The sequence below is a fragment of the Rhinopithecus roxellana genome, chromosome 10 (genome assembly GCF_007565055.1).
Source record: "Rhinopithecus roxellana isolate Shanxi Qingling chromosome 10, ASM756505v1, whole genome shotgun sequence".
Taxonomy (NCBI): domain Eukaryota; kingdom Metazoa; phylum Chordata; class Mammalia; order Primates; family Cercopithecidae; genus Rhinopithecus; species Rhinopithecus roxellana.
In genome coordinates this window covers 12,114,199-12,133,254 of record NC_044558.1, presented here as the reverse complement: position 1 = coordinate 12,133,254, position 19,056 = coordinate 12,114,199, and the positions used below count along the sequence as shown (strand labels likewise).

Below are 19,056 nucleotides of genomic sequence, written 5' to 3'. Positions count from 1 at the left end.
TCTCAAGTAAATCTTAGATGCTTTTGATAAAAGAAGGTTGGATTCTGTGTATTTAAATCTGGCGTTTAAAAAAGACTGTATAGGTGATGATCTTAGTTATGACCAAGCTCCCTTTAAGAATTTAGACATTTACTATATGATCTCTGTATTGGGTTATAAAACTTCCCTAACAACCAAAGTCACTAAAGACAAATAATGGAGAGGTTACACAAGGAAAAATTGCAAACACTGAAAGTTAATATGTCCTTGTTTGCATACTAGCAAATGAGAATTCAGGTTTCATGTCAACTTCAGTATGAATAATTCCGGCCTATAACAAGAACAGACAGTGAGTGAATGAGTAATTTGAGATGTTTTGAAAAGAAGAATGTTTTCCATAAAGAGAGCATTGAACTCATCCATTAGCATGCTGTGGTGATTTCTGGCTTTACACTGGTCACGACAATTAAAAGTAAAAAGAATGTCACAGCAGATACACAAATCAGGTGCATATAGAATTTAAGGTCAGGATATTCAAGCAATCACAACCTGTGATGTTACACCAGCATTTTAAAAATTTCTTTCTGTCTGTTCAGACATGATAACTTTTCTGTCTATCACTTTTTCCATTCTAATAATGGTTATATTTTTTATTGGAAATTTTGCTAATGGCTTCATAGCATTGGTAAATTCCATTGAGTGGGTCAAGAGACAAAAGATCTCCTTTGCTGATCAAATTCTCACTGCTCTGGCTGTCTCCAGAGTTGGTTTTCTCTGGGTATCATTACTACATTGGTGTGCAACTGAGTTTAATCTAGCTTTTTATAGTGTAGAAGTAAGAAATACTGCTTATAATGTCTGGGTAGTGACCAACCATTTCAGCAGCTGGCTTTCTACTAGCCTCAGCATATTTTATTTTCTCAAGATTGCCACTTTCTCCAACCTGATTTTTCTTCACTTAAAGAGGAGAGTTAAGAATGTCATTCTGGTGATGCTGTTGGGGTCTTTGCTATTTTTGGCTTGTCATCTTTTTGTCCTAAACATGAATCAGATTGTACAGACAAAAGAATATGAAGGAAACATGACATGGAAGATCAAATTGAGGAGTACAATGTACTTTTCAAATATGACTGTAACCATGCTAGCAAACTTTGTACCCATCACTCTGACCCTGATATCTTTTCTGCTGTTAATCTGTTCTCTGTGTAAACATCTCAGGAAGATGTAGGTCCATGGCAAAGGATCTCAAGATCCCAGCACCAAGGTCCACATAAAAGCTTTGCAAACTGTGACCTCCTTTCTCCTGTTATGTGCCGTTTACTTTCTGGTCATAATGCTATTAGTTTGGAATTTTGAGAGGCTGGAAAACAGATCTGTCCTCATGTTCTGCCAAGCTACTGTATTCAGCTATCCTTCAACCCACCCATTCATCCTGATTTGGGGAAACAAGAAGTTAAAGCAGATTTTTCTTTCAGCTTTGTGGAATGTGAGGTACTGGGTGAAAGGACAGAAGCCTTCATCTCTGTAGATTCACGAGAGGGGCATTGTGTGTCTTCTAGCAGAAAACAAACTGGTGGTGTATGAAACATTTTATATGCCTTACTGGGTTTTCTGTAATATATGTATATGAATAATTTCCAAATGTATACCTAGAAAAGTCTTTTACCTAATGATAGTCTAAAAAAGTATATACGTGTGTGTGTGTGCGTATTTATGTGTGTATGAAAAACTGAAGAACATTGACAATAACATGCTTTTTATTGTTTTTTCAAAAGAACTGCCAAATTACAGAAAGTACGACAAAAAATTCCTCAGAATTATGAAGCCGTGTTTATTTTATGCATGTAGTTTTTATTTCATTTGAAGAATTTATGTCTATTTATAATTATTAAGAATGGACAGCTTATCTCCGGAAAAACATTGCTCTTTTTATTGTTATTTGAACCACACAAATATACCACAGTGTGCTTAGAATTCGTTGTTTGAACCTATAACTTTTTGGATAATAATGCCATTCAATTCTATCTCAATAATGAGGATGTATCTTCGGAGTTTTATTCCATTATGAATTCCTATTTTATGTTCAGTAAACAGCAAACAAAATTGTTGTTAGAAAACAATGCACACAATAAAATGTGAGTGACAAGCATATGTAGAGTAAATTTCATCTATGTCTACCATAAACAGTACTGAGGAATATTAGATTTCATACAAGTATGTGAATAGCTTAGGAAAAAAGTCTTCTATAAGAGGGATGAAAAATCATGATCATGATCTTGATTGCTATTATCAGCTTTCATATGCAGTTAGAAAAGTCATTTCTTCCAGGTTTTGAATTAAAGAAAAGCTTTTTGTGAAATTGAGCTCTGATGTAAATTATTTTAGTATTTTTTCTAAGGCACTTCTAAGCCCCTGAATTGCTAATGATATCCTTATTTTCCATTTATCAAATTCCTTCTAAACTTCAGATAAGAGAACTCCAACCTTCTCTTTTCTAAAAAAAACTATCAATGTGAAAATAGTATAGAAATTATGGAAAATAATTCAGTGAAACTTTTTGTAAGTGTTAAAATAGCATCTATGAAATCTATGTATTAATTATAGGATGTGCCTTAACATTGTAAGTTTCTTGTCAGTGATGAAATGAAAGTGTGTTGACATATTCGCTAACAGGAAGCTGTGTTATAAGAAGGAAATGTGCAGTCTCGTTCACAGCTAAATTCTATATGACTGTGTTAATTCTTGGTATTATAATATTTTAACAATTTTTTTTAAACCTTAAGATAAATCATCCCCACACCTGATTTATGTTTTTTTTACAATCACGCGTCCTCCTCAGAACAATGTAAGAGCCAAAAAAGAAGAAATTGTTTCTGTCTTGCTTTCTGTTGACTCCCAGTACCTAAAACCCAGCACAAAGAAGAGGTGGTCAAAAATGATATTTTAATGAGCAAATAAATGGGTGGATAAAGTGGATGAGTTGATATGGTAAACCAAAGAAAAGGAAACTCATCACAGTATCAGCAGTTGCATGAATTCTCCTGTTCTCGTCTCAGGTTGAGGTTGCATGCTTATTCAGCAAAATGATTCCTCAGAGGAAAAGTTTGGCTATTCCACAATTTTAGGAGAAATATCACAATAATATAGTCTTGATGCAGCTGTGTCAGGTGTCTGAATTGGAGACAAGGTAGAACATCAAAATTAGATGGCACCTATTACAATATTTTTAAAAAGCATATAAAGTACTTTGGTCTATTTGCATATGTATTTTTTCTATTGTGAATTATGTATTTGTATTATGATATTTTATAATTATCATATAAAAATGGCATTTCCTTTCTAAAAATTGAGTTAGTAACCAGCTACTTTACTAAAATGTTTTTAATGTAATACCTGATATTAAAGTGATGACATTTATTTGGAAGGCAAGTTCAAGACAAAAATGGCAAGGACATGTGGAAATTGAGACAGGAACAAACGTGCAACAATGTGTGGTGATGTCTGGTGTGACTCTGCTGGCAGCCACTTCACGGTGAGGTGAGAGAGACAGCATGGTGGTCATCAGATGCGTGCACTTGGCTCCAAGCACTTTTCCAGAAGGGTTACAAGGGGAAACCACAGCCGGCATTAGTCCATGGAAGAGAAAGAGGAAGGAGAATGTATCTGTTCAGCTGTCATTAGTCTTGTATTTCCCATTGACTGTGGTATCCCTGAGGCAGAACCACCTTCTCTGTTGTTCTGTCTTATATCTAGTCCCTAGGTGGAGGTTATGAAAGTCAGACCTCATGCCCACAGTGTGGTGATTCATTCAAGTTCCAAATGGAGCGATGATCTGGAGCAGGCAAGGTGCTGGTCTGGGGAATAGGAGATAGTGAAGGGAATCTAAGAAAGCAGACGTCTGTGTCCAGTGCAGTCCGATCCTTTTGCCACTCAGATGTGCTCATGCCCTCCAGTCATGGCTGGCTTTAGGAGCACATGACTTGCAGAGTTGCACAGAGTTTTGTGCCTAGAGGGGCTTGTGCTTAGATGAACTCTATGCTTGGATTAATGTTCTGCATTTGCTGTTTTGTTTGTCAGACAGAGGTTACTCCTCCGCTGAAGAGGGAATGGTTTTGCACTAATTCCACAGGGATTTGCTCTCCCCTCTCCTACAGGCTTATCAGAGACGTGCACAGAGTCCTATAATGTCCACTATGCATGCCTCTAGCAGCTTTGAATTCTGCTGGATCATCTGGCACAGTGGCCAGAGCAGCTTGGACCAGAGTCTGTATCTGCTGTAGAGCCCTCTTTTGTTCTGGCTTCCACCTGAGACCAGTAGCCTTTGGAAACTTTGTTAATGAGTCAGAGCAATATTCTCAAATGTGGAATATGCTGGCTCCGAAATCCCAATAGGCTCCCAAAACATTGTGCCCCTTTTGTAGGGATAGGAAATACATGGAGAGAGCAACATGCCTTTTTCTTTAAAAAAGATTGTTTCAACATGTGGACTAGGGACACTGAAAACCTTAAAACATCTCCTATGTTTGTGTCTCTGAATCTTCTCGAATTTCTCTCTTTCCTTCTGGTATTTTACTTCTGCTCAATGTTATAGTATTTTACTATATTTAAGAAACTTGCCACTTCCTGATTATTGTATCAACTAATATATTATTATTATTGCTATTATTTTGAGACAGGGTCACATTCTGTCCCCAAGGCCGGAGTGCAGTGACAGGATCACAGCTCATTGCAGCCTCAATCTTCTGGGCTCAAGTGATTCTCCTGCTTTGGCATTCCTAGAGTTGGGACTGTAGGGGCACAACACCATGCCTGGCTATTTCTTGTATTTTTTGTTGGGCTGGGATGTCACCATGTTACCCAGGCTGGTCTCAAACTCCTGGGCTCAGGTGATCTGCCTGTGTCAGCCTCCTAAATTGTTGAGATTCCAGTTATGTGCCACAGGGCCTGGTCTGTTATATTATTCATACGTTAAATTAGCACAATGTTTTAAAGAAATGTAAATTAAACTGAGAACAGAAGTGACATAGCCTGACATAAAATAGGGAAGCAGTGCTATTGTTCTTACAAGGCAGACTTTTTTGATTTTTCCCTCATAATGGGTGTAGATGAAGAAACATTCACCAAATCACGAGTCCTATAAGAAGTGCCAGAAGCTCTGCTCTGCTCCGTGAGGACAGCACATCCTGGAAAGCACTTGTGAGTGTTGATTTAAGTTGATCGTAATCTGCATTCATTCTATAACCCATCTTGTTTGGTAGAGGCCAGATTACTTAACTGAATAGGAATTTAAAGAGACTACCATCCCCTGTAACTTTTAAGTGTTTTGTCATGGCAGTGACCAATGCCATTCCTTATCGAACGTGGGTATTATATTTTATGCATTGTGTTGACAGTAGAGAATTTCAGAGGCTTCCCCTTCGTCCTGCTGTAATAATGTCCCTTACTCTATAGTTCAGGAAGTATGTGACAGTTCTGCCAGCTGCCATATATATCCATTTCAATTACACATTCAGGAAGAGTTATTATTACAAACTGATTAGATGCACCTTGGGATGGACATGAGCCGAACGAAGCTCTAGGTAGCATCTGACCTTCAAAACTCCCACTGCAGGCTGAATGTGATGGCTCATGCCTGTAGTCCTAGTACTTTAGGAGGCCAAGGTGGGAGGATCCCTTGAGAGCAGGAATTCCCTGTGCAGAATATGGAAACTCCATCACTATAAAAAATTTAAAAATTAGCAGGCATGGTGGTGCATGTCTATAGTTCCAAATACTTGAGAAGCTGAGGCAGGAGGATTGCTTGAGCCCAGGTGTTCAAGGCTGCAGTGGGCTATGATCCTGCCACTGTACTCCAGTTTGGGTAGCAAAGGGCAACTCTGTCTCAGAAGAAAAAGATAAATAAATAAATAAGTGTAAATTCTCACTGATATGTTAAATATCAAGAAAAACAGGATCAAATCAATAATTAACAATCTTGATTCCTGCCTATAGCAAACAGGTAAAATTGAAAGTAGTTACACAAATAGTATATTAACTCCAAGGAAAACTAACCAAAGAAAGTTTTATTAACATCTCCTTTTTGTTGTTGTTGTTATTTTGAGACGGAGTCTCACTCTTTCTCTCAGGCTAGAGTGCAGTGGTGTGATCTTGACTAACTATACCCTCTGCCTTCTCGTTTCAAACGATTCTTTTGCTGCAGCCACCAAGTAGCTGGGATTATAGGCGGGTGCCACCACACCTGGCTGATACTTGTATTTTTAATGGAGACAGGCAGGTTTCACCATGTTGGCCATGCTAGTCTCGAAATCCTGACCTCAGCTGATCCACCTGCCTCGGCGCCCCAAAGTGCTTGGATTACAGGCATGAGCCACCGTGCCTGCTTTTTATAAGTGATTATACTGACTCAAGGATTAGTAGGAAAATGGAGTCTCAGATCATAGCTATACCAAGGAGGGAATCTGGTTTCCTGTTCAGGCAGTCAGACTCCAAGATCCCCTCTTAGAAACCATTATACTATAAACACTGAAAAGAAATAAAATCCAGGATGGGACACTGATTTTAACATCTATTCATTGTAAACCATTAAGTAATCAAAAATAAATTAAATAGAGAAAAATAAAACTGAATATTTATACATAGGGAAGTGTAGACTCTTCTATGGAAAACATGTTTTTTTAAGTGCTCAAGGAATAGTTATAAAATTGTTGAATATTTTAATTAAATAATTAATATTTAAGTATTAGGCTCAAGAGAATAACTTAGAGGCCTAACTATGAGAGGTTAAGTTTGATAAACATTGAAATTGGGCTGAAAAGCCCAAGTAAGAAAATGAATTTTTCATTTTACAAATTACAGGACAGTAATTTTTCCAAGCCATGAGAGGTATGTGTGTGTGTGTGTGTGTGAATGTGTTTGTGTTAATGAGCGTGTTAACAATAAGTTATCCAATTATTATTAGTTAGCAGCAACTAGATTTTAAGGAATATTGGCCTTCCTGGGTTTCCCAAAAACACCTTGGATGCTTTTTGTAGGAAAAGTTGGGATTCACTCTCCATAAATCTGGCATTGAAAAAATGGATCAACAGTGGTCATGATTCTAGTTTTGACCAAGCTACATATAACAGTGTAGGAATCCAATGCATGATTTATGTATTAGTTTGGAAAATTTCCCCAACAATTGACATTACTGAATGCAAATTATGAAAAGATTAAACAAGGAAAAAATTGCAAAATGATGAGTAAGTGTATGACTTGATTTGCATGCTGGCAAATGAGAATTCAGCTTTCACATCAACATCAGTATGAAAAATTTTATCTTATAACAAGGACATAGTATTTGAGTAGGAGTTAATTTGAGCTGCTTTTGAAATTATCATGTTTTCCATTAAGGCAGGCTTGAACTCATTCAATAGCATGCCCTGGTGCTTTCCTGCTTGACATTAGTCAGAGAATTTAAAAGGAACAAGAACATTACTGCGCAATTAGAAATCAGGTGCACATAGAGTTTAAGGTCAGGACCTTAAAGGGAATCTTGTCCATTGATATTAGGCCTGCCTTAAAAAATTTGGACATGGTATGTTTACTACTACTCATTTTTTTTCCATAGCAGTAATGGTCGAATTCATATTTTCCCATGGGTACCTTCTTTAGGCTTATAGACTATTTTGATATTTCAACATATTATTTTCTTTGAATCCTTTTAAGGAGTTGTTAAGCAATGCTGAAATTTACCTTACAGTGTGCTGTTAACTAACCATATTTCTCAAAGTCATTTGACATAATGTTTAGTTAAAGGAAATATATCTAGTATAATTACACTTGTTCATTACAAAAGAATATTTAAAAATTTAAGAAAAAATATTAGAAAAACTAATAAAGGAATATGAATGAATATGTAAAATGTATAGCTCATTATTAATAAATGTGCATGAAATCATGGTCATAAAAAGTAACAATTTTAAAATTAAGGATCCATTCTCAATTATAATAGAAAAAGGCTTATAAAATGTTAGGTTTAATGATATTTTATACAACTATAAAAGTGTAAAATGTAGTCTGATGTTACTTATTTTGGAAACATATGTAGTAATGGGAATTTTCATACATTATAGTTCTAGTATTGTAATCCTAGAATTGTAAATCAGTGTAATTACTTTGAGTTTGGCATTATCTGATTAAGATGGTGGATCACATCTGAATATCCAGTATTGCACTCTTATCAGAATACATATACACACACATGCATATCACTGAGTTCTAATAGCTAAAGTTTAGAAGTCCATCGGTGACAAAATGGATAAATGAATTACAGCATACTTGTACAATAGAATACTATACAGCAATCAAAATGAATCAAGTAGAGAGACATTTGCAAAGAATATTAATAAACAGGAAAATGAACAAACTTGAACTACATAGATATGAGATATTAAGATGGAAAAAAGATTCAGTATAATTCCATTTATATAAAGTTTACAAAGATATATTTTTAATGAATTGCAATTTATTTCATTGTTGTCAAAGTTCTAAAGTGAAGCATATGAGTGATTATCATAACAATTGGGACAATAGGGATGGAGGAAACAAAAGAGAAATGATATCAACAGGAAGCATATATGGGGAGTGTCTGGATTGCTGGCGAATTTTACTTCATGACCAAGATGTGGTAACATGATTCTTAATGCTATAATTTTTTTCTTTGCTGTACATCTAGGCTTTATTACTTTATATATATGTTATGTTTGACAGTAATGAAAATACTTAAAAAGCAGAAACATATAATAAATGAATGAATATAAAATAGGCTGAAGAAACATGTTCCTATAGACACCATGATAATTAGAATTTTTGCTGAATAAAGAAGAATAGAGCATTATGACAGTAATAAATTCAAGGTAAAATTTTAAACTTTAAATTAATTTTAAAAAGGAAAAGGTAAGAAGGAAGTCTACCTCCACATTCTTAATGTTATTCTTACTTTGAAACATTAGATTTTGCACCTCTGTCTTTTACTAGATACCTTTTTTTCTTATTTTCAGTTTAAATATTTATGATAACAATGTTTCAAAGCGGCAGAGATTAGTGAATTTCCAATGTATTTTATTAGTATAGATATTAAATATAAAGAACAATTTTCTAAATTTATCCCTAAATGAAGTAATTATACACATATTTTTACCATTCAAATATTATAATACCATGCATGTGTACACATGTATAAGGAAAAATATTTTGATGCTACAAATTTTTTGAATATTAGAAATAATTAGTAGAAAGATAATTTTGTTAAAGCATAAAACGTATGTAGTGTAACTACTCTGACTGCTATAATAAAATCACCCAGATTTTGTGACAGTAGCTGAGAATGTAAATAAGCAGTAGAGAGAATTTCACTTGTTAATGATGCTATTAAAAGATGAAATGAAGTTTATTCACTCTCTAATTGCACAGAGTATTTGTGTAAGTTCATATGAAAGTGGAACAAAGTTAAACAGCAAAAAAAAAAAATAGTATTATTTGCTGGAGGTCACTTTTACTGTAATTTTTAGAATGTGGTAAAAGAAAAAATAATAGCAAGAACAACTTTGGAAATATGTTGGTTTTATGTTATTTCTGATGAAATACAATGTGAAGATATTTGTCTAGGCCTGATGCTGAGAATAATATAAGAATCGTGCAGGGCATGGTGGCTCATGCCTCTAATCCCAGCACTCTGGGAGGCCGAGGCTGGTGGATCACCTGACGTCAGGAGTTCCAGATCAGCCTGGCCAATATAGTGCAACCACATCTCTACTAAAAATACAAAAATTAGCTGGGCGTGGTGGTGGGCAAGTGTAATCCCACCTATATGGGGGCTGAGGAAGGAAAATTGATTGTACCAGGGAGGCAGAGGTTGTAATGAGCAGAGATTGCGCCATTGCACTCCAGCCTGGGTGACATGAGTGAAACTCCATGTTAAAAATACAATAAAATAAGGCTTCAATATGAGAGATAAGTTTGATAAATACTGAAAATGGATTGAAAAGCCCAAATGGGAAAATAGGGCTATGTCTATCTGGATGATCTCCCTGAAATTAATTTTCCATTTTAGAAATTATAGGACAGCAATTCCTTCTATCCATGAGGGGGTGTATATGTGTGTGAGTGTGTTTCTGTTAACGAGCTTGTTAACAATAAATTATACAAAAGTATTCATAGCAACCAGGCTTTAAGAATTATGGGCCTCTCAGAGGTTCCCAAGAAAATCTTGAATGCTTTTGGTAGGAAAAGTTGGGATTCACTCAACTTATTACTGGCATTGAAAAATTAAATCTATTTTGGTGATGATCCTAGTTATTCCCAAGTTCCCTTTACTGGGTTACACAACCAATGTGTCATCTACGTAATGGGCTGTAAAATTTCTCTAACAACTGAAGTTGCTGAACACAAATTATGGAGAAGTGAAACAAGGAAAAAATTGCAGAACAATTAAAAAACTCTTCCTTGGCATGCTAGTAGATGGGAATTCACCTTTCACTTCAACACCTGTATGGAAAATTTTATCTTACAGCAAGGACATTGTGTTTGAATAAGAGTTAATTTGAGCTATTTTGGAAATTATCATGTTTTCCATAAAGACAGCATTGATTTCATCCATTAGCATATTGAGATGCTTTCCTGTTTGACATTGGTCACAAAATTTAAAAGGAACGAGAATGTTACTGCATATTCAGGAATCAGGTACACACAGAAGTTAAGGTCAGGACCTTAAAGGGAATCTTGACCAGTGATATCAGGCCTGACTTTAAAAAAATTCAGATATGATACATTTATTACCAATCTTTTTTTTACTAACAACAATAATATATTTGCATTTTCCCATGGACACCTACATTAAGCTTGTGCACTAGTTTTATATTTCAACATGTTTTTTTCTTTGAGTCATTTTAACAGTTGTTAAACAATCCTGAAATTTCCCTTACCGTATGCTGTTAACTAATTATATTTTTTCAAAGTCATTTGACATAATGGTTGATTAACGGAAATATCTCCAGTGTAATTACACTTGCTTATTACAAGAGAGTATTTGAAACTTGAAGAAAAAAGGTTAGACAAATTTATAATGAAATATAAATAAATATGTATAATATATAAGGCATTATTAATAAGTGTATATGAAATAACAGTCATAGAATGAAAAAGATTAATGTAACTTTTTGAAGTAAAAATACATTCTGAATAAGAATAGAAAAGGGTTTGGAAATTATTGTTTAATAATATTTTATACAAATTCAAAAGTGTAAATATTAGCCTGACATTACTTATTTTGGAAAGGATATGAAAACATGGAAATTTTCATACACTATTCCCAGAATTATAAATCTGTGACTTCATTTCGGCTGAGTATGGCATATCTGATTAAGATAAAGAGTCGGCCGGGCGCGGTGGCTCAAGCCTGTAATCCCAGCACTTTGGGAGGCCGAGACGGGCGGATCACGAGGTCAGGAGATTGAGACCATCCTGGCTAACACGGTGAAACCCCGTCTCTACTAAAAAATACAAAAAACTAGCCGGGCGAGGTGGCGGGCGCCTGTAGTCCCAGCTACTCGGGAGGTTGAGGCAGGAGAATGGCGTAAACCCGGGAGGCGGAGCGGAGCTTGTAGTGAGCTGAGATCCAGCCACTGCACTCCAGCCTGGGCGTCAGAGCGAGACTCCGTCTCAAAAAAAAAAAAAAAAAGATAAAGAGTCACATCCTAAGACCCAGTATTTTCACTCTTATCAGAAAACATATACGTACACATGCATGTCACTGAGTTTTAATAGCTAAAGTTGAGAAGTCCTCCAAATGTCTATCAGTCCTACAAATGGATGAAGTAGTGGCATAGCTTATACAATTGAATACTATACAGTGAACAAAATTAACAAACAAAATTGACATGTTTACAACAGAATAATACAAGGAAAATGAACAAATCTGAGCTACATAGAAAATAATACAGATATGAGAGGAATTACCAAGATGGAAAAATGCATTTAGTATAATCTCATTTACATGAAGTTTGGAAAACATTATTTTTAATATATTGTAATTTATTACATTGTTGATAAAACTCTACAGTGAAATATGAGTGATTATCATAACAATTGGGATAGTCAGAAGGGTGGAAAATACCAACAAGAAGATATATATTGGGATTATCTGGATTGCTGGCAAATTCAATTTTCTGACAAAGGTGTGGTAACATCGATGTTAATGTAATTTTTTCTTTTTCTGTTTATTAGGTGTTATTACTCTCTGTATGTATGTTATGCTCCACAATAAAAATCTTAAAAAAGCAGAAACATAAAGTACATTTCAAAGTATAAAGTTAGGGTGATATAGCATATTCTCATAGATAACATTGTAATTAGAGTGTATGCTGAATAAAGGAGAAGAGAGCATTATGGTACTAAGAAATACAAGTTAAAATTTAAAACTTTTCCTTTTTTATTTTGAGACGGGATCTCACTCTGTTGCCCAGGCTGGAGTGCACAAGCACAATCTCGGCTCAATGCAACCTCTGCCACCTTGGCTCAAGTGATTCTCCCATCTCAGACTCCTGAGTAGCTAGGACAACAGGTGTGAACCACCACACCTTGCTATTTTTTTCTATTATTTTTAGAGACAGTGTTTTGCCATGTTACCCAGGCTGATCTTGAACTCCTGTTCTCAGGGAATCCTCCTGCCTCAGCCTCCCAAAATGCTGGGATTACAGGTGTAAGCCACCACACCTGGCCCAAAACTTCTATTACATTAGTTAAAACAAAAGAAGAGATAAGCAAGAACTGTAAATCCACCTTCTTAAGGCTAATATGAATTTGAAACATTGAAATTTGCATATTTATGATTGATAGACACCTTTTTCCTTATTTACAATTAAATAACTTATGATCCACATTTGAAAGGGTCAGAAATTCATGAATTTCCAATAAATTATCGTATGATGGATATTAACTATATTAAACTAAATATATTTAAAAATGTGTCTCTAAATGAAATGTTTATATTCATATTGTTAGCATTCTAATTTCACAATACCATTCCTGTGTACACTGATGTGTTGGGTAAAGTGTTTTGTTACTATAAATTTTTTGGCTCTGCATTAGAAAAAAAAATCATAGAAAGGCAAATTTGTAAGGGTATAAAACATATTTAGCATGATCTTTGAGTATGTTTGTGCTTGTATAATGCTACTTTGACTACTATAGTAAAATAATCCAGATTTAGTCACCAAAACTAAGAATGGGAAAAAGCATTTGCAAGAATTTGGCTTGCTAATGATGCTATTAAAAGATGAAATAAAGTTGATATACTGTATTATTGCATAGAGTATGTGTCCATGTTCATATTAAAAAATGTGCAAAATCCCCAAAATAGAATCCTAATTGTTAAAGGTCACTTTTCTTATTAATTTGTAAAATGTAGTAAAAGAAAAAAAGCAAATAAATCATGAAAATATGTTGGTTTTACATTATTCTTGATGAAATGCCATGTGAGGGTATTCGTCCAGCCTGATGCTGAGAGTAATAGAAAAATCATGAGGCCATGAGGAAAACTAATAGTGTTCTGTCATCACCCTGAACTCCAGTAGGTAGAAACAAGAGTGAAATCACATTTATCAAATAGTATTCTCCCTTTCACCTGCCGTCATCATTATCATCATCATCTATGTCTTCATCTATCTCATGAAATGATTTGTTTTTGAAATATTTAATGACATAAATTGGAAAATAAGGAATTTTAAAAAGATCATCATTGTGGGAAAGTTACAGTAGTCAACAGCAAAGTTCAAGTCAAGCTCAATACATCCCCAGTATCGAAGCCATCTCAAATCTCTATGGAAAGTCTTGTAATTTTCTGTTTATCAAAGCAAGTTAAATGATTGAACTCAAAGTTCAGGGGCAAGGTAGTCAGTCTTCCTCTGATGGGCGGATACTGGGACATTGTATATCAAAGTGTCTGTAGTTTAATTTTACAATACATTGCTTAAGCAAATAATTATTTATGGATGACTTTAAAGGAATCCTCCTTTCCCTATGATCAGTATAGAAACAATGTAGATTTTAGTGTAAATAAAACTCCCTAATAAGAAAGATAAAGCAAATAACACATTTTATGAGCAAGCTTTTATTTCTAAAGAGCGGGCTTTAGCACCAAATTTTCAAACAGAGGTTAAGACCTCAGATCTTCTGTCACACTTGAGTGAGTGATGATGGAGTTCAAAGGTTATAGTTCTATAACCAAAACCATATTCACGAATAGGGAATAAATGTTGGAATTCCATAGATGCACCAGATTCGGTTTTGTTTCCGTGGGACTTCGAGTCTACTTATATCAGATGTCCTTCATGTTTTGATAAACGTGTAAGTACTCTTTTACTATTTGATCTTTTAAAGATTGTTATAAACTAAGAAGTCTTGATTTCTGCTAATAAAAACAGCATAAAATTAAAATTATGGGATAGAATGGTGGAGCTGTCGTTGAGATACTTTATCTTATTAATTGAAATGACATTTTGAGATCCAGTACTGCTCATTGAATTTCCCTGTGAGGAGAGTTTGTGATGACCCAGAAAGAGACAAGCTATTATCCAAAAAAAGCTATTCACATCAAATCAATTTCTAGTTTCTTCCAACTTGCAGGAAGATGCCTAGACCTTTATTTTATTCTCTTCTTTGACAAAAGTATTACAAAGAAAACAAAATCATTATCATTTTCATGTCAGGAAAGTGGCATGGAGACGGACCTAGGCTGTTTTCAGTGTTCCTTCCCTTGCCCTGCATCAGGGTTACTTGAGTGTTTTTGATACATTGTGATATTTCCCATTTTTGTATTGTTTCATTTCTAAGTGTACATTATAACTTTAATAATACAAATTTGTAATTAGGAGAAATGTCTCCTAGAAATTATTATTACTAGTCTCATTACATACTGAGGGTAAATATCGACAATTTGTATACATTCTTATACAGCTCTAAGATAGTTGAAATAGGAACTTTCTTATTTAGTTGCAACATGAGGAAATTTGAGATGACGTTATCTGCTACCCCCAGATCTTTCCAAAGGATTTCTTCTAGCCTTAATTATTCACCTCACAGGACAAACTTTTGCCATTCCCCATCTATTTTTTCTTTTGGCTCCTGAATTCCTGACACAAGGTTGTGCATATTTCCCACACTCTTGGTTTAGCAGTGTTCTTTTATCAGTTGTTTTTCTGCAGTAGAAAACCCTACAAAACTACATTAGACATGTATGTCTCACATGTCTTTGGATTTTATTTTTTTGTTTGTTTGTCCATAAAGAGATGATTGAACTCATCAATTAACATGCTATGGTGATTTCTGGCTTGACAGTGGTCACGACATTTAAAAGTAAAAAGAATGACCCAGCACATTCACAAATTAGGTGTGTATAGAGTTTAAGGTCAGGATACTCAAACAATCACAACCAGTGATATTACATTGAGAGGTGAAGCCAGCTGGACTTTCTGGGTCCAGTGGGGAATTGGAGAACTATTCTGTAGATAGCAAGGGTATTGTAAAATGCACCAATCAGCACTCTGTAAAAACGCACCAATCAGCACTCTGTGGCTGGCTAGAGGATTGTAATGCACCAGTCAGTGCTCTGTAAAATGCACCAATCATTGCTCTGTAAAATGCACCAATCAGCACTCTGTAAAATGTACCAATCAGTGGGATCCTAAAAGTAGCCAGTCGCAGGGAGGATTGACAAAAGGACACTCTGATATGACAAAAGTGGAACATGGGAGGGGACAAATAAGGGAATGCACCTGGCCATCCCAGCCTGCAGCAACAACCCGCTCAGGTCCCCTCCCATGTTGGCTCCAAAATCTCAATAGGCCCCCAAAACGCTGTGTTTCTTTTGTAGTGATAGGACATATAGAGAGAGCGCAAAATGCTCTTCACTTTAAAAAAGATTGTTTGGACATGTGGACTGGGGACACTGAACGCTTTAAAACACCACCTATGTTGTAGGTCCCTGAATCTCCTCAGGTTTATTTCTTTTCTTTTGGTATTTTCCTTCCATTCAACATTAGGATATTTTACTGTATTTAAGAAACTTGTCATTTCCTGATTATTGTACCAACTAATACATTATTATTATTGTTATTATTTTGAACAGGTTCTCATTCTGTCCCTGAGGCTGGAGTGCAGTGGCAGGATCACAGCTCCTTACAGCCTCAACCTTCTGGGCTCACGTGATTCTCCCACCTCCACATAGCTAGCAGCTGGGAAAGCAGGGTCGCACCACCATGCCTGGCTAATTTTTGTATTTTCTGGAGGGCTAGGATTTCACCATGTTTCCCAGGCTGGTCTCAAACTCCTGGCCTCAAGTGATCTGCACATGTCAGCCTCCAAAAGTGCTGGCATTACAGTCATGTGCCTCAGGGCCTGGGCTGCAATATTATTAACATATTAAATTAGCACGATGTTTAAAAAATGTAAATTAAACTGAGAACAGAAGTGACATAGCTTTGACATAAAACAGTGAAGCAGTGTTATTATTCTTAATACAAGGCAAACTGTTTTGATTTTCCCTCTTAATGGGTGTAGATTAAGAAACATTCACCAAATCACGAGCCCCGTATAAAGTACCAGAAGCTCTGTTCTGCTCCATGAAGATAGCACATCCTGAAAAGCATTTGTGAGTGCTGATTTAAGTTTATGGTAGTCTGCATTCATTCTATAATCCGTCTGGTTTTGATAGAGGTCAGATAGGTTAAATGCATTGGGTTATAGAAAGGACTACCATCCCCTGTAATTTTTCAAGTGTTTTGTCATGGCAGTGATCAATTCCCTTCCTTAGGGAATGCGGTTATTATATTTTGTACATTGTGTTGCCAGTAGTGGAGAATATCAGAGGCTTCCCCTTGGTCCCGCTATAATAATGTCCCTTACTTTACAGTTCAAGAAGAATGTGACAGTTCTGCTAGCTGTCATATGTATCCATTTCAATTACACATCCAGGAAGAGGTAATAGCTACAAACTGATCAGATCACCTTGGGATGGGCATGAGCCGAAGCTCTAGGTAGCATCTGACCTTCAAGCACTCCCACTGCAGGCTGGATGTGATGGCTCGTGCCTGTCGTGCTAGTACTTCGAGAGGCCAAAGTGCGAGGATCCTTTGAGAGCAGGAGTTCCCTGTGCAGCATATGGAAACTCCGTCTTAGAAAAAATTAAAAAGTTTGCTGGAGTGGTTGTGCATGCCTATAGCTCCAAATACTTGGGAAACTGAGGCAGGAGGATTGTTTGAGCCCAGGCGTTCAAGGCTGCAGTGGGCTATGATCGTGCCACTGTACTCCAGCTTGGGTAACAGAGGGAGACTCTGTCTCGGGAGAAGAAAAAAAACGAAGTGTGAGTTCTCACTGGCGTCTTAAATATCAAGATAAACAGGATCAAATCAATAATTAACAATCTTTGGTTCCTGCCTATAGCAAACAGGTAAAATGGAAAGTAGTTACACAAATAGTATATTGACTCCTAAGAAAACTAACCAAAGACAGTTTTATTATCATCTTTTTGTTGTTGTTTTTTGAGTTGGGGTCTTGCCCTGTCTCCCAGGCTGAAGTGTAGTGGTGTGATCTCAACTAACTACAACCTCCACCTCCTGGGTTCAAATTATTCTCCCGGTGCAGCCACCTGAGTAGCTGGGATTATAGGCGTGCACCACCACACCTGGCTAATTTTTGCATTTCTAGTGGATACAGTGTTTCACCGTGTTGGCCATGCTGCTTTCGAACTCCTGACCTCAGGTGATCCACCTGCCTTGGCCTTCCAAAGTGCTGGGGTAACAAGTGTGAGCCACTGCAACTGGCCTATCATCTGCTTTTTATAGGTGATTATACTGAGGTAGGGAGTAATTGTAAAATGGAGTCTCAGGTCACAGATGTAGCAAGCAGGGAATCTGGTTTCTTGTCTTGGCAGTGTAACTGCAAGATCCCCGCTTAGAAACCATTATACTATAAAAAATGAAAAGAAATAAAATCCAAGATTGGAGACTGATTTTAATAACCATTCTTCTTAAAACATTAGGTAATCAAAAATAAATTAAATATAGGAAAACAAAACTGAATATTTATACACAGAGAAGTGTGGACTCTTCAATGAGAAACATTTTTTTCAGTGCCCAAGGAACAGTTATAAAATTAGTGAGTATTTTAATTAAATAACTAGTATTGAAGTTTAAGGCTCAAGAGAATAACTTAGTCAAAGGCCTAAACATGAGAGATTAAGTTTGATAAATATTGAAAATGCACTGAAAAGCCCAAGAAAATTAATTTTTCATTTCAGTAATTATAGGACAGTAATTTTTCCCAACCATGAGTGGTGTGTATGTGTGCGCACGTGTGTGTGTGTGTGTGAATGTGCTTGTGTTCATGAGCATGTTAACAACGAGTTATACAAAATTATTAGTTAGCGGCAACCAGATTTTAAGGAACATTGGCCTTACTGGGCTTCTCAGGAAAATTTTGTATGCTTTTGGTAGGAAAAGCTGGGATTCACTAAATCTGGCATTGAAAAAGTGAAGATTCAACAGTGGTCATGATTCTAGTTTTGACCTAGCTGTATATAACAGTGTAGGCATCCGATGTATGATTTATGTATTAGGTTAGAAAATTTCCCTAACAACTGCCATTGCTTAACACCAATTATGGAGGGTTAAAGAAGGAATAAATTGCAAACTTATGAATAGGAATATGAACTGATTTACATGCTAGCAAATGAGAATTCATCTTTCAGTTCAACATCAGTATGAAACATTTTATCTTATAACAAGGGCATAGTATTTGAATAGGAGTTAATTAGAGCTGTTTTGGAAATTATCATGTTTTCCATTAAGACAACCTTAAACTCATTCAATAGCATGCCCCGATGCTTTCCATTTTGACATTAGAGATTTTTTTTTTTTAGAGGGCCTCTGGCCTGGTGGCCCAGGTTGGAGTGCAGTGACATAATCTCAGCTTACTAGAAGCTCTGCCTCCCAGGTTCAAGCCATTCTCCTGCCTCAGTCTCTCCAGTAGCTGGGACTAACGAGT

The 19,056-nt window shown here is 36.0% G+C and overlaps 1 protein-coding gene across 1 annotated transcript; it reads left to right on the top strand.

The window, feature by feature from the left end:
- The first annotated feature begins 577 nt into the window (after positions 1-577).
- Positions 578-1,507, top strand: LOC104674199 (taste receptor type 2 member 46-like). The gene is given in 1 exon segment (XM_010378461.2): positions 578-1,507. A coding segment is annotated over 1 exon segment (930 nt).
- The last annotated feature ends 17,549 nt before the right edge of the window (positions 1,508-19,056 follow it).